Source organism: Falco rusticolus, chromosome Z, assembly GCF_015220075.1.
Source record: "Falco rusticolus isolate bFalRus1 chromosome Z, bFalRus1.pri, whole genome shotgun sequence".
NCBI classification, from domain to species: Eukaryota; Metazoa; Chordata; class Aves; order Falconiformes; family Falconidae; genus Falco; species Falco rusticolus.
This window is the reverse complement of record NC_051210.1, coordinates 61,126,586-61,140,840: the sequence shown is the minus strand read 5'-3', so window position 1 is coordinate 61,140,840 and position 14,255 is coordinate 61,126,586. Positions and strand designations below refer to the sequence as shown.

Below are 14,255 nucleotides of genomic sequence, written 5' to 3'. Positions count from 1 at the left end.
TTGCATGGCATATGTGCATTTCAGGTCTTAATACATCTATATTTACCTACTCAATTTTAAGTCTGGTCATCTAATTATTGAACTGTGCATTTGCAACAAGATAATAACATAATTTTCTGAAGGATGATGTAGTGAATATTCACAAAAGAAAAGTACCTACGAAGGTAGCTTCATGAATAGGAGTCTTGGTACTTTTCTTTTTTTCATGTCTTAGTCCTCTGATTCATTTAAGGGGAGCTTCCTACTTAGGTTGTGCAGTTGCCTCTTGGTTTTGAGGGGAAGTTTTGTGGGAAAGAGAACTATAGAGATCTGTGGACCTCAGTGGAAACAGGAATAGGCTACATAGCTAGCTGGGCTTTGTTGATGGATCCTTTTGATTCTTGGTTGCTGTTGTCTGTGGCTTCTTGAGATACCTGCTTACTGGAAAGTGCAAGTCCAATGAAATCTCTGTGATAAATTGACTGGAAGGCACTTCTTGGGTCATTGTGAGACTCTTTGCTATTGCAGGGACTGCGTGCTGTTTCATCATCTTTATTTTATATTCCTTCTTTGAGACTTCTAAAGAATTATTTGCCAAAACCTGATGAGAACTAAAGTTGTCCAGTCACAGAACATGCAACAGCCTACTATTTATTAGCAGTTGAGAGGATACAGCCAAACACTTCTTCCATTGAAGAAAGGGAGGGGCTGTGCTTTAGGACTCTTCATGTGTGAAGGAGTCTCTTTGAGAATCCTTAAAAATCCTGGAATGGGTACCAATACCAGTAGACACAGCAGCTTCGGTTCTCTTGTACATGTAAAGGCCTGCTAATCAACTTCCTTTCCTGTACTTTCTCCTGTTTCTCTCTCTGAACAGTTGTTCATTTTCCTATGTCTTAAAGGCAGGTCTAGGAGTCCCGTGTCTGTACAATCGAAAGAAAAGATGGAATCTCACACTTCCAAATAATTCTATATGAAAATGTAATCTTCCAGCCAAAGCTGTGAGCTAATCAGTTTTTGTTTGGCTTGAACAACTAGAACATCAGTTGTAATTTTCCTCACCCTTCTTTTTATGAACATGTATAATTCTGCCTGTCCCAAAGAAGCTGACTTGTTATCCTTGCTTCTGTTTATACTGCATTAACAATTTTTCAATAAGTTTTGAATTCCTAATGACATTACAGATGATTGTGTTGTCTTGATTGAGTTTTGAACTTACATTTGTCTTTTGAGGGGATTTGTTTAGTGAAATTTTACCCTTGTTTTTTTATTTCTGTATATTAATTGTTGTTGGACTTCCAAGCAGTTCCAGGATATCTGTGTCAGGGAACATTGTAAAGGCTTCTGTCAGTTGGCTGTCATTATTCATGTGGGGGTGGTGAATCTGCAGTCCATTTTATGTGGACATACCTGTAGTAAAGAGTGGGTTTATGATTGCAGAGTTTGCCTTACTCCTGAAAAAAAATATAGAGAATTTATGTATGTACAATAACATAAATGTGGGGTGAAGAGACTTACTCTTTCAAAGTGTAATAACATCGCTCTGAAGATTTTAGCCTCCCCTTCTCCGATTTGGTTTCCAAATTTTTCCTAGCTATATAACCTTTCCCTCAGGGTGAACAGGGGTGGAAGATTAAAATTTTGAATATAATTTTTCAGCAGATGCATACTTTATCTTGAGCAATTAATGTATGCAAAAGAGTTAGTTGTAATTTTAATTGGAAAGTTCAAAGGTGAAATGATGGATTTGTGTTTGGCTTTTCACAGGGACAAGAAAAGAGACAAAGAAAAGGTCAAGGAAAAAGAAAAGGCCAAAGAAAAGGAGAAAGAGAGAGACCGAGACAAGGAGAAAGAGAGAGATCGAGACAAAGACAGGGACAGAGAGCGAGAGAAAGAGAGAAACAGGGAGAAAGACAGGGAGAGAGATAAGGAGAGAAACAAAGATCGAGAGAGAGTCAAAGACAAGGATAGGGACAGGGACAAGGAGAAGGACAAAGACAAGGACAGGGAAAAGGAGAAAGATAAGGAGAAGGAAAAAGACAGGGAAGAGGTAGACCAGAACAAGGAAAAAGAAGGTATTGAGAAAGAGGGAGAAAAGGACAGAGAGAAGATAAAGGACAAGGAGGGAGATAAGGACAAAGGAGGGGACAAAGAGAAGGACAGAGACAAAGAAAAGGAAAAAGATGGGGATAAGGAGAGGGAGAGAGAAAAAGAGAGAGATGATAAAAAGAAGAAAGAGAAGAGATCCAGGACACCCCCAAGAAGCTATAGCTCTTCAAGAAGATCTCGTAGCTCCAGCAGGTTTGTTTAGAATCTTTTCATGCTTTTTTTGACTTGTCAGTTAAGTGAGGCACCATCCTAGTTTTTATATATCAATATCACCATGTCTCTCACTAATTAAATATGTGTTGGGTTTTTTTTCTGTAGATTTTCTAAAAAGTAAAATCTATTACAAAGAACTCTGTATGATGCCTGATAGATCATGGTTTCTTGTTAGGCTGCTGGTGCTTGCCTTTCACATAACCATATAGTATAGTCCTTGAGGACAGTAAGTAGATGGTTCTTGTGCCGTTTCCCTGCACTGGCTGCATCCAAAAGTTCTGATAAAGCAACATCACACATATCTTTGTCCAGATGAAAGTCTGAGTCCCTCTTTACATAGTTCCTTGCTTACTTACATACTATGCAGTGTTGGTTTGTAGATCTTATGAACAGTTCGGTGATAGTACTTGCCACTCTTCAGCTGGATGGATGAACAGCAGGAAGCAAGCATGTCACTTGGCTGGCTAGGCATTCAGAAGGTGAATGTATCTCAGATGGAAGGCAAGGATACCTTGTTTAGCTGATTAGATGGACAGGTGTAAGTAAAAAGTAACATTCCTTAATGATGCTGACAGTAAACAGGAAAATGTTCAAGTTAATGTAGCTGTTACTTTTGCATCCAAGGGAGGCTACGCTGTGTGGAAGCCTGGTTAAATCCAGTTCAGCAAAGGGAGACTGTGAGACTAATTATAAGCTCTGTAAGTGGACAAACTCAGGTTCATTCTGAAAGCGTTGCAGCTGGCTTAAGTTCAGAAGCTTTGGTGGAAAAAGTCCTTTCTGAATACCTCAGGAAACAAGGAGTTCAGTAGTACCACATGTCAAATTTAAATACCAAATTTATCTGTTACCTTGAGAGACTGAAATGCTTCATGAATTGGGAAAGGTTCTATGTACTATAATAATTATACCGGAAAAAAGAAAAATTCTCACAGTCCTCAAAATTCGGGAGTTCATGGTTCATACAAGGCAGAAAGGAATGTAATCGTTTCTGAACATTCTGTTTGTGTTTTGTGAAATGTCCATGTTGTTTTGGTGATTTATGGGCAAAATACTACGGCTGCTTTAATCATATGCATCTTCCTGTTGTAATGTATTTTTAACATTATTTCATGGGTTGAAGACCTACACAGAGTAGAGGTAGTTCTGCCAGCTCTGAAAACAAAACATTTTTTGTCTGTAGGCCTCAGGAGTGTTGAATTAGATAAGTGGAGAAAAAAGATTTAAAATTTTGACAATATGTACCTTATATAAGAACCTTGGTGGAAGACCCAATTCTTCAAATAAAAAGTGTGGTTACTTGGATGTTACCAAAAATTCATACTCTAGTTTGCAACAATTATGCTTTGCTTTAAGGATCTTGCTATATAAGAAAGTGCCATGGAAGGCCCAAATGCTGTGTACATGGGCAAGGATTCTAGTGAAAATTAATGCATCTCTTCTAGTGGTCTCACAGTACAAAACCCTACTTTGATATGAAGTTAATTCTTTTTATACAGATGTTACTAAACAAGGACAGTGTACTTTTGAAGATGGAGGATGAGAGAAATGCAGGTTTTCGCATGCATTTACAATCCTTTCTTCAGATATAGCATTATCCTTAAAGTATCAATACTGGGGCCAGTACTATTGAACATCTTCCTCAGTGTCCTAGACAGTGGGACAGAGTGCATCTTTGGCAAGTTTGCAGACAACACAGAACTGGCAGTAGAGGCTGGTACACCAGAGGACTGTGCTGCTGTTCAGAGAAACCTTGACAGACAGGAAAATGAGCTGACAGGCATCTCATGGAATTGAACAAAGAGAAATACCAAGTCATGCACGGGCAGGAATAACTCTGTTGCAGCAGTACAGCATGGGGACTCTCTGGTGGGAAGGCTGGCTGGCAGAAAAGTACGTAGAGCTCCTTGCAGCCAAGGAGGCCAGCAGTATTGAGCTGCATTAGGCAGTCTGGTGAACATGCCAAGGAAGGTGATTCTTTCCCACTCCTTGTCACTGGTGAGGCAACATCTGAAATCCTGTGCCCAGATCTGGGCTCCCCTTTACAAGAGACACACAGACATATTGGAGTGAGTCCAGTGAAGGGCCACAAAACTGACAGAAGGGCTTGGAGCATCTGTCATACAAGGAGAGCCTGAGGGAGCTGCAACTGTTTAGCCTGGAGATGAGAAGGCTGAGGGGGCATCTTATCAATGCGTATGAATACTTGATGGGAAAGTGTGAAGAAGACAAAGCTGGACTTCTCATTGTGGGCCAGTGACAGACTAAGAGGCAGTAGGCATCTAGTGACATACAGGAAATAAAGGCTTTTTTGTAATGTTTAAATTATGTTTTTTCTGGGCAAACTGGAACCATTTACCCTGAGAGACTGTGCAGTTTCCATCTGTGGAGACATGAAAAATGTGACTGGATGTGGCCCTGAGTAATCTGCTCTAGTTAGCGCTGTTTTAAGGTGGGGGAGGCTGAGGTTGGACTAGGTCTCCAGAGGGCTCTTTCAACCTCAGTAATGGTGTTATTTTCTGAAAATCAGTTGTGAATAGTTTGGCTACAGTGTCCCCATTAGCTTGCAGTTAGGGGTATCTGTTTACTTTGGTGGCTGACTTAGCCAAGTTGAAGTGCTTACAGACCTTTCTAGAGAAGATGACCCAACAAACTGGCATTTCAGCTGCCAGTTTTACAGTGCAGCACTGAGTTGGGACTGCTGATCCTTTTCCTGATAAGTGTAAAATATTGGACAAATAGTCATCTTTTTGGAGAAGGGATGAAGGTGGAATAGGACATACAGGACCTTCTAAGAATTAGGTGGCAACTGACCTTGCTTTACTGACAGACAGCATGCAAGTGCTGGAGATCAGATGGCTATTGTGATTCCTAGCTGAAGGAAGAGACACAGACCAGAGGAAGAGGAGGATGTGGCTCCTTTTTCAACGGGCATCTACAGGCTAGCAGAGGAGATAGGTACGGAGTGTTAGTTCCGTGTATGAATTAGAAATACAGGATCACTATCAAAGTATTCAGCCTTTTTTTCCCTCTTAATTTTTGCTGTATTAGTATTACTTAAGAGCATTAAAAATCAGGTACACAAAAAACTTTATATAGACTAATGTAATGGAGATGGGAACAAACTGTCAGACACAGTTGTAGCTTTTCAACTTGAAGGACAAAAAGCAGAAACTGAAAATCAGATTTTATGAATAAACAGTTTCTACTTTGAACACAATTACTAAGGCACTTGGTTACTCACTGATACGTATGCTAGAAAGCAAAATAAAGTAGGGATGTGCTCACTGTAGGCCAAGTGGGAGCACTGTCAGAATAATATATCAATTTCCAGTATCCTCATTGGAAAAAAGGTAGTGATAAATTTGAAGATGTTAAAAAAAGAGATGCATATTAACTAGTGTGCAGCTGATCAGTGATTCTGTTATTTTCTGCGTGATTCTGAGGCCACTTTATATTTTTGTTTACCAAAGATTGAATCACGCTTAAGAGCTAGCCGCAAAATAGTTAAGAAATTTTGTCCTATGCAGCTTCAGGAGGTCACGGGCAGAGTATCAATCCAGATAGTGATACTAGGCATATCTTACTATATCCTTTTGTAATTTATTTAATAACAGGTGATTTCTTGGTCTTTCTAAATATTGAAGATAGAGATACTCACACCTAATGGTGTGAATTGCAAAAGCTGTTATGCCTAAGTGTAGCTTTTATGCCATGTCTTGAAGTGCCCTCTGAATTAGTTTTTAACTTCCCTGTTTTTCCTTGGCCATTCTTCCTGTCCACTTTTCCTGCTCTGTGAAGAGGCGATAGGAGAAAATTACCTGACTTTGACAGAGATAGGTTCTACATTTATGTTGAATGAAGCTTTACTGGCTCATTTTTTGCTTTATTTTAACATGTGCCTCATACATTTGCAACCAGTTATTTAATGTTTTGTTCTATTTGGGATCAGACTCCATAATAGTAACTTCAGCAAACTCCACATATCTGTGTAAAACAGTTGTTTTGTAAAATAATATGAGCTCTTCAGTGTGTTGCAACATCTAGAAGTACAAGCATGTAAGGATAAACAAAACACTAAAATCTGAAAGGGTACAACCTTTTTTTTTTTACCCACTTCCAGCCTCCTCTTCCCCACAAAACTGAAACATACAATTTTTTTTTTTCTGCTTTGTACAGTTCATATATTGCTGGTGATACGTAATGTTAAATTAATGATACTAATGATACTTAGTTGTTGTGTCAGATCATTTTAAGAGCTTTCTGGTTTTATCCAGTTCCTGAGTTTATTGTTTTAATCCTTCGATGGTCTTGAATTTCTTGGTCCTGTAGAGAAAGGCGTAAAAGGAAGAGTAGAAGTCCCTCCAAGTCTCCTAAAACATCGAAAACAACAAAAAGAAAGTCTTCACGAACTCCTTCTCCAAGAAGGTCAGTTTTATGTAAACATAAAAGTTAATGAGCAGTAAAGGAGGAATCATTAATAGCATCTTCATTGTTTTGCTGCCTTTGTGCTAATCATCTCACATGGTTTCAGCTGCTTAGTACAATTAACTTTTAACTTAAACCAAAACCAAACCAAGCCAAACCAAAAACCTTCATGGATATGAGCCTTGGTATGCTTTCAGCTGGAGAGTTTCGAATCTGTTAACAATGCAGATTCACTTCAAATCAATAAAAGCCCTTCATCAGATAGAGATTAGTTTGGATTTTCTCTTCACAAATACCTTGCATACTTGAACACATGCATTTTTAGCTCTCTTCAGTCAAAAATCTCATTGTCTTTATGCAGGTTTTTTGTTAATATTTTGGGTTTTTTGGAAAACCCACAGATGAAAGTTGAGTTTGGAGTTAAATGGTTTGAAGGTTGTTGCTGTTGGATCAAATTCTGATTTGAGTAAAAAATGTCTTAAACAGAAACAAGAAAGAAAAAAAAAGAGACAGAGATACAAACAATGAAAGAAGAGAAAGAGAACGCTCCACCTCCAAGAAAAAAAGTAGTAAAGAAAAAGAGGGGAAGGAGAAATCTGACAAAAGCACCAGTACTTTGAAGGTAAGCAGTGTGACCAAGTGATATGCAGAGTGAAGTGGTGCTAGTCGAGCCATTGTTGAAATTACCTCCCTTATTTTCTTTTTTTTTCCTCTTCCCTTCTTTTTTCTCTCATTTTCCTTATGAAATTACTACCATTTGGGTTTTATCAGTTGGAGACTTCCAGTTGGTGTTAGTGGGCCAGTTTGATAAGCCCCTGTGTTTAAACTTTCTTGTATCTATAGGATACAAAATAGGTGTGTGAATAGGTTATGGAAACACTTTGTTTTGGTTTCTTTTTCCCGTTCTGTGTCATACGCTAGGACTTTACTGGCAGCAAATTGTGTAACTAAGGAGCAGAGTTCAGGGACAGCTTAGTTGTCAAGCTGAAAAGATTATTTTTAAAATGAACTTTCACTGCAGTTTAGCCTCTCCCTCGTTGCTTTAGTTCTGGTCTGCCTATTGGATGCAGAAGAATGGCTGCAGAAGCATGGCCTTAGAATCTCTGAAGATCTGCACAATCCAGGCCTGGTATTAGAATAGGCCTGTAATCAGAATTGTACTGAAGTTGCTGCGCTGAAGTTAACAAGAAAGGCAGCCTTGAGCTATTCTTGAATCCTGAGGCCAAGTAATTATGTTGTGCCAACAGGCCGTGGCTGTAACAAGCTACAGCTGCTGGCAAAGCAGGTGCAGGGCCAAGAAAGATAGGGACCGGTATGGGAAAATAGGGACTAACAAACTACAAGGCTGCAGCACAGCAACACAATTAGCTACATGGATGGAATGCTTATTTTAGTCATGATAATTAGGGGTGTGAGAACCGTGCGCGTTTAGAGACTGCTAACCAATTATATTTCTGCTTTACGAATATGCATGTGTATGGGTTCTATACAAGTAGTGTTAGAAACTAATGAAGTTGAGCAAGATGCATAACTCACATTGAGCGTCTTCTTGACTCCGGCGAACCCTTCTTCCAACAATTGGACTCTACAGGGGTAAAGTTGAAGAGTTGGGGAAGAGTGGTATGGACCAAGATAATCGTACCCTATAATGCTAAGAATATGATTTTTTTGTAAAATGATTTTATCTTTGGTAGGACAAAGATCACACTAAAGAGGATCAGAATTCAGAAACTGACAAGGAAGTAGACAACAGAGGTACACAAAGGACAGATGAAGTCAAACTACAACAGAATGGAAACTGTCAACCAAATGAAGAAAACCTCTCAATTAAAATGCAAGTGGTTTAAAGCAAAGAATGGACCTCTGATTCAACTAAGGAATGAAATCCAAAGCTTTTTATTTCCCAGAATGAGGAAGAAAATGTCAAAGCAATCAACCTGAACATGTTGATAATACTAGTAGCTCTTCCAATTCTTGTGATAGCTTTGTTGTCTTCTTGCTGTAAAGCGAGAGAGCACGGACCAGTAGTTATACCATGAAAAGGCAGATGCCATCAGAACTATTCATCTCTGAAAACCCATGCATTTCCATGATGGCTGTACTTAATTTGTAAAATGATTTGTGTTAAGTTCTGCCATAAGCTGTTACAATTAAGTAGAAACTGAAAGATGTAAACCTGTACTACCCCAAAAAAAGCTGAAGATATGCATTGAAGGTTGTTTCAAATACTGCTTGTTGATGAATTTTGTATTGTTTTACATTGTGGGTTAAAAATCCACAAAAATCTTCAATGTGTACTGTTTGATGTGCTTGGAAATGGTGCATAAATATACACACTTTTGTTCATTGTAAATGACAATTCAAAGGAAAGTTAAGTTCTTAAACGTAAACACAGTTTTATGGTTCTTGCGTTAAATACCCACTGGCTAGTATGTTTTTTTTATTTGCTCAATGCTTGAGATTCTTGGGGTTTATTATTTAAAAAAAATCCTTACTAATACCCCTAAAATTAATATTTCTTTTCAAGTATTTGAACAATGCATGCTACTTTTCTGTTCATAAAAGGAATATTGCCATGTTTTGGATAATAGTTTAGCTTAGTGGGTTATTTTAGGGCTGTTTTGTTTTGTTGTTTTCTTTCGTCCTTCCAGAAGTGAGCATATCTGTATGATATTATCAGAACTTACATCTTGGTTTTAAGCCGTACTGCAGTGTGTCTGTTCAGCTGCAAATAGTACAGGTGCCGTTATGAAAACAATTGTTTTTTTGATTTGTTTAAAAGAATATGGGAGCACAAGCAGAAGCTTTAGTGCCTTCTTAAAATGTGGTATTTTCTAGAAATATCTGTGCTATTACTCATTTTCAGCTAGATCTTACATGACCTCTGTTGCTATTTTGCCATCAACATACTGTAGACAAGAATGCAAGTGATTTGTCAGAACAGTTGTTTGATTCACTTGTTAAAATACTGAAGTTCCATTTTTACTTTTTATTTTTAGGAAAGATTTATAGGAAAAAGCAAAGATGCGATTTGGGGACCACTACTGTACAAAAGTAGTAGCTGAATACAAAGCATTTCTGATCACCTACATCAAAGACAGCCCTTTAGACATTTAATCTACATTTGGATGGCCTTAATTGTTACCTCTTCATCATCATCTCTGATACCTGTTGGGTGATATAAAAGGAATTGTATGCAAAGAAGGGGGGATAAATAATTTGGGGTAAAAAGTTCTAATTTACACAGGAATTATATGGTAGAGATTCTTTTTTCATTCTCTGGGGAGAAAGCATGTAAGAAGAGAGTGACAAAGCAAATATTTTTGTCAAGGTAAAACATGGCTTGTGTTCTCTGAATGAATTTAGTTGGTTACATGATATTTCTTAAGAGTCATACGTTTAACACTTACTTATACCTAAAATTGAGTAGATTATTTTTAATACAACTTAATACAATCAAATGACTTAATTGCCTTACCTCATGGGAAGAGTTATTTCTTTGAGTTAAAAAAAAAGAAGCAAACAATAGCAGTTTGGCTATTTGCTTTCAGTTTGTTTTTCTTTTCCTTTGCATAGTTAATTCTTTAAAAAAAAAAAAAAAAAGCCTGTTACAGGGGATGAAAAATTTGCCCAATTCCTAAGGTAATGAAACCCAGTTTGATTGTGAAGCTGCTTAATTACTCTTCATTTTCAATAGGATTTAATGTTCTTGCCACTGTGTACATTTAAGACTATAGGAAATGCTTTACCATGTAAAGTATAGACAGTCATTTTTGTGATGTTTAAGCCACATGCTGTGGGCTGGTAAACAGCTTATTCTGATAAAAGAATGACAAATCTGTATGCTTACAGGAAGACTGTGAAGGATTGTGTCTCGCAACAACAGCTGTCTTATTTATGATGTGTAAGTAGCATAGAGCAAAGAGATTGTTTGTATACTTGTTATCTTTGGTACCATTTCACTAATAAAATTAAGTATTTTAGAGGGAAGTTTCTGCTGGTACATACTTATTAAAGGAATATTTTTAGTTGATTTGGTCTTATTCACGCAGCTTCTTTGATTTGAAATGTGGATACCAGTGAAAATATACATGTATTATTTCTTTGAAAAACTTTAGTTTCTCCTTTGAGAGGAGTTAGAATTCTTGCAGTGTATCGTGTTTCAGCTGAAACTAGTTTGATTTCTGGAGTTCTGTTTTCCTGAAATTGCATGGCTCTATTATGTCAGTTACTGAATATGTAAAGGGTTGTGTACAGTTAGCTAAGAAACATGCCTTTGGAGATTTAGGTAAGGATGGCAGCCGTGCCGGCTAACGTATCACAAGTGTAAATCCATATGCAGCACCTTGTTATGTTGTGTGTAAATTAATGGTTCCCTTACAAAAAGTTTTGTTTCTTTTTTAAGAAGGCAAAAAAACCCCAAACAACAAACCCGTCAAACACACACTTCTCCCCACCTTTAGTCTTATTTTCTTAGAAATGCTGTATTTTCTGGTTTTGCTTTTGCAGGTCTGGGAGGTACTTAAGTTCTGTCTATTCATATTAGGTGTTTTACAGTTCCCCTCTTCCTAAAAAGCCACTCCTAGGGATCTACTATTCTGTAAAATCCCTGTCTCTTCAGAGGGTAGCTCATTTTTAAGCTGGTGGTGTAGCACAGTAATGAAGTTCCTGCTTCCTCCAACAGGATTGTGTACATCATCTGTTAAATGTGTCCATCTTCCACCGGATGTCTATTGCCTTCATCGTTAACATGTTTGCGTGCTAAGCTGCCACATCAGATTATTTGGGTTTGCACTTTATGAGATTCAGCTGAGTGGAGGTTTTGAGAACAGTGTAGTTTGTGATTGCTCTATTGTTTTAAATATAATTTTGAGTCAGCTTTTGTTTGAAAATGTTGTGACTTGTAATTGCTAAGAAAAGTGATGATATAGTGCCACTTTGCTCAGACCATGTGAAGCACGTATGTGCAAGCTTCCATTAGTGACCAGTTATTTCACAACATTGTTTCTGGATAACAGATAGGATTTTTCTTTGGATTTTGAAAGAAGGTAGCAGAAGACAGTTGCTAGCAGATGAAGCAGGATTCCAAGCTTAAAACAGAGGTGATTGTGACATCAGTTCATCAAAGTCAATAGGTTTACACAGGTGTGAGGCGTGAAATTTTGTTTGCAAACAGTGATAGTGTGGTATGTAAAAAAATACTGGTTTTCATATTTCAGAATTAGAAATAAGAGAGGGAAAAAGCACTTCAGTTGGAAACTAGAAACATCTGAAGAATACCTGAGAAATCGGTGAGATGTGGCTTCTGCTTACTTGTTAGTCACTTGCTCATTTTTTTGATGGTGATTTCGGATAGGTTCACCTGAACTAGCTTTACATTAGCTGGTTAACAACAGCAACCGATGCACAGCTTGGTTTCTGAAATGAGCTGTGGCCGCTTGAGTGTGTTTATTCTTCTGGAAAGTAGGTAAATTCTGTAGTTTAGCATGCTTTGCATTGCTTGCTAGTGTTCTCTGGCCCAGTTACCTCTAAGGCAATACCTGAAATTACTTTGAAACACTGCAACTCTGTTTGTTACATGGTAGTTTCTCTATGTTCCCCTTAGCTCGTACTGATACTTTGTAAGTTAGCAGATTTAGGGATTTCTGTGATTTTCTTTTGGTCAAAAGCTATCTCTTCCTTAGTAAAGGCTGCTTTGTATGATACAAGTTACTGTATACTTCATACCTGTCCTTATAGCTGCCTTACCTTTTTCATTCATGTGTGTGACCGTTGCAAGCAGTGATGCCATAATGATGTATGTATCTTCAACTTTTAGGTCTGAAGCATCTCTGCATCACTGTCTTTTTCTTAGTTTGTAATGAAACAAAGTTAGAGTTCATGTATTTCAATTTTGGTAGCCATTCACTTGAGGAAAAAAAAAAGATAAAAACCAGCTTGAATTTTGTAAATGTTAGCATGAAAATTGCATTATAATGGTAAAACAAAAAATCTTAAGGACATGAATTCTGAACAAGGACTTGCAAACTGGAGCGTATTATGCTTCCTGCCTGCCACTTGGTGGTACTTTCAGTTTTGTAGCAGTCTGTTATGCCTTTGGTGTTGTCATAATTTTAGAAGTGAGAATTGGGCTTAGTGGCACAAATGCTGGGATCTGTAAATGGCTGAAATAATGTAAATCAGTAGGCAGTTAGTTCAGGGAGATGTTTTTTTTTCACCAGAGATTGGAGTGTGGACAGTTGAAGTTTGTAGGTACCATTATTACCTAAAGAGAATCTAAAACTTAATTTTATTTGCTAATATGTAAACAGAAAAAGAGTTTTCAGCCTGTATGTTAGGTTTATTTTTATATGTTGAAAAGTATAATTAAAATAATAAAAACACTGTACAAAAGGGAAATTTTTTTATGTACGAGAAATACACTTTCAATTGTGTTCAATTTAAAACTTTTAAAAAATGTCTTTGCATGCAGTGTTTATTTCAAATTCAAGAGTGTTTCATTTGTAGGCAAGTCCTATTGCTGGATCTGAGCACATTAATATGGGGATTTCTTCTGTATTCTTTTCAATATAAAACAGCATAATAAACTTGTCTGACAATACATGGAGCAGCTCCTTTCCCCCTTATTTGAGGAGACACAACTCAAACAATACAGAACTGAAGTGTTAAAGTAAATACTACAGTTGAGGAGCTATCGGTGAACTTTATTTTTCAATTATTTGGGTTTTTTTTAATTAGTGACACTTGGAGTGTTAAGCTTTATACAGGAGAACAAGGACAGCAAAAATTAGCTGTTTATATATTTTCTTCTGGAAATACAGTGCCAACTTTGACACAAGATTAGGGATTTTTGGTGTACAAAGTATGCTCCATACTAATCTTGTTAATAAAATTATTGTTCTCCCATTGAAAAGGTTACATTTGTCTTTTTTGACCTGAAAGACTTACCAGCAATGGGAAAAGAATAATTTAATCTTCCTTTCATTCAGTCCTTGATGTCATTAATGAGGCTGCCAGTCAAGTAGCTTTCTTAAAAGTAGTTGTTGCTCTACTCAATAAAACTGTTCTTAGTGCAAAGATTCAGAACTACTGCTGTGTTGATGAGTAAGTCATGGGCCACTTAGAAAATGGTACATCATAAATACATGATTTTCATAAGGAATGAGTGATCTGCTCTGGAAACATCAAGAGAGAATGTGACATGCACTGTTTAGGTGGTGTTTCAGCAGATCCTTTCTGGTATTTTTCCCCTAGTACAGGAGCTATGACTAATCTGTTCTATAGAGTGTCTAGCACAGTTTGGGTTCAGATATACTTGGGGAACCTAAGCACTGTAGGAGCAAAAATATTATTTCTCTTCTCTAAATTAGATACTTCTGGTAATAAAGTATGTATTCTCAGTTTAGTAAACAGTTAACCAGACTTGTTCCATGTTGATGGAGTATATTTTTGCATTAATGAAGCAACTATGAAATGGTACAAGTAAAGAAATGTCAGATGCTATGATGTTGTTATTGTTGTAAATCAAC

At 37.3% G+C, this 14,255-nt stretch overlaps 1 protein-coding gene across 5 annotated transcripts in view; it reads left to right on the top strand.

Annotated features, from left to right (window-relative positions):
* Nucleotides 1-13,327, top strand: part of SREK1 (splicing regulatory glutamic acid and lysine rich protein 1) — a 40,139-nt gene extending 26,812 nt beyond the window's left edge. For 4 of the 5 annotated variants that reach the window (XM_037374574.1, XM_037374577.1, XM_037374576.1 and 1 more), the window contains 4 exons: nucleotides 1,747-2,280; nucleotides 6,631-6,726; nucleotides 7,213-7,348; nucleotides 8,421-13,327. In XM_037374574.1, coding sequence (XP_037230471.1) covers nucleotides 1,747-2,280; nucleotides 6,631-6,726; nucleotides 7,213-7,348; nucleotides 8,421-8,573 — 919 coding nt within the window. In that variant the 3' untranslated portion in view covers nucleotides 8,574-13,327. Of the gene's footprint in view, nucleotides 1-1,746; nucleotides 2,281-5,128; nucleotides 5,187-6,630; nucleotides 6,727-7,212; nucleotides 7,349-8,420 lie in introns of those variants that run through there. The other variant, XM_037374575.1, reaches the window with a different exon arrangement.
* The last annotated feature ends 928 nt before the right edge of the window (nucleotides 13,328-14,255 follow it).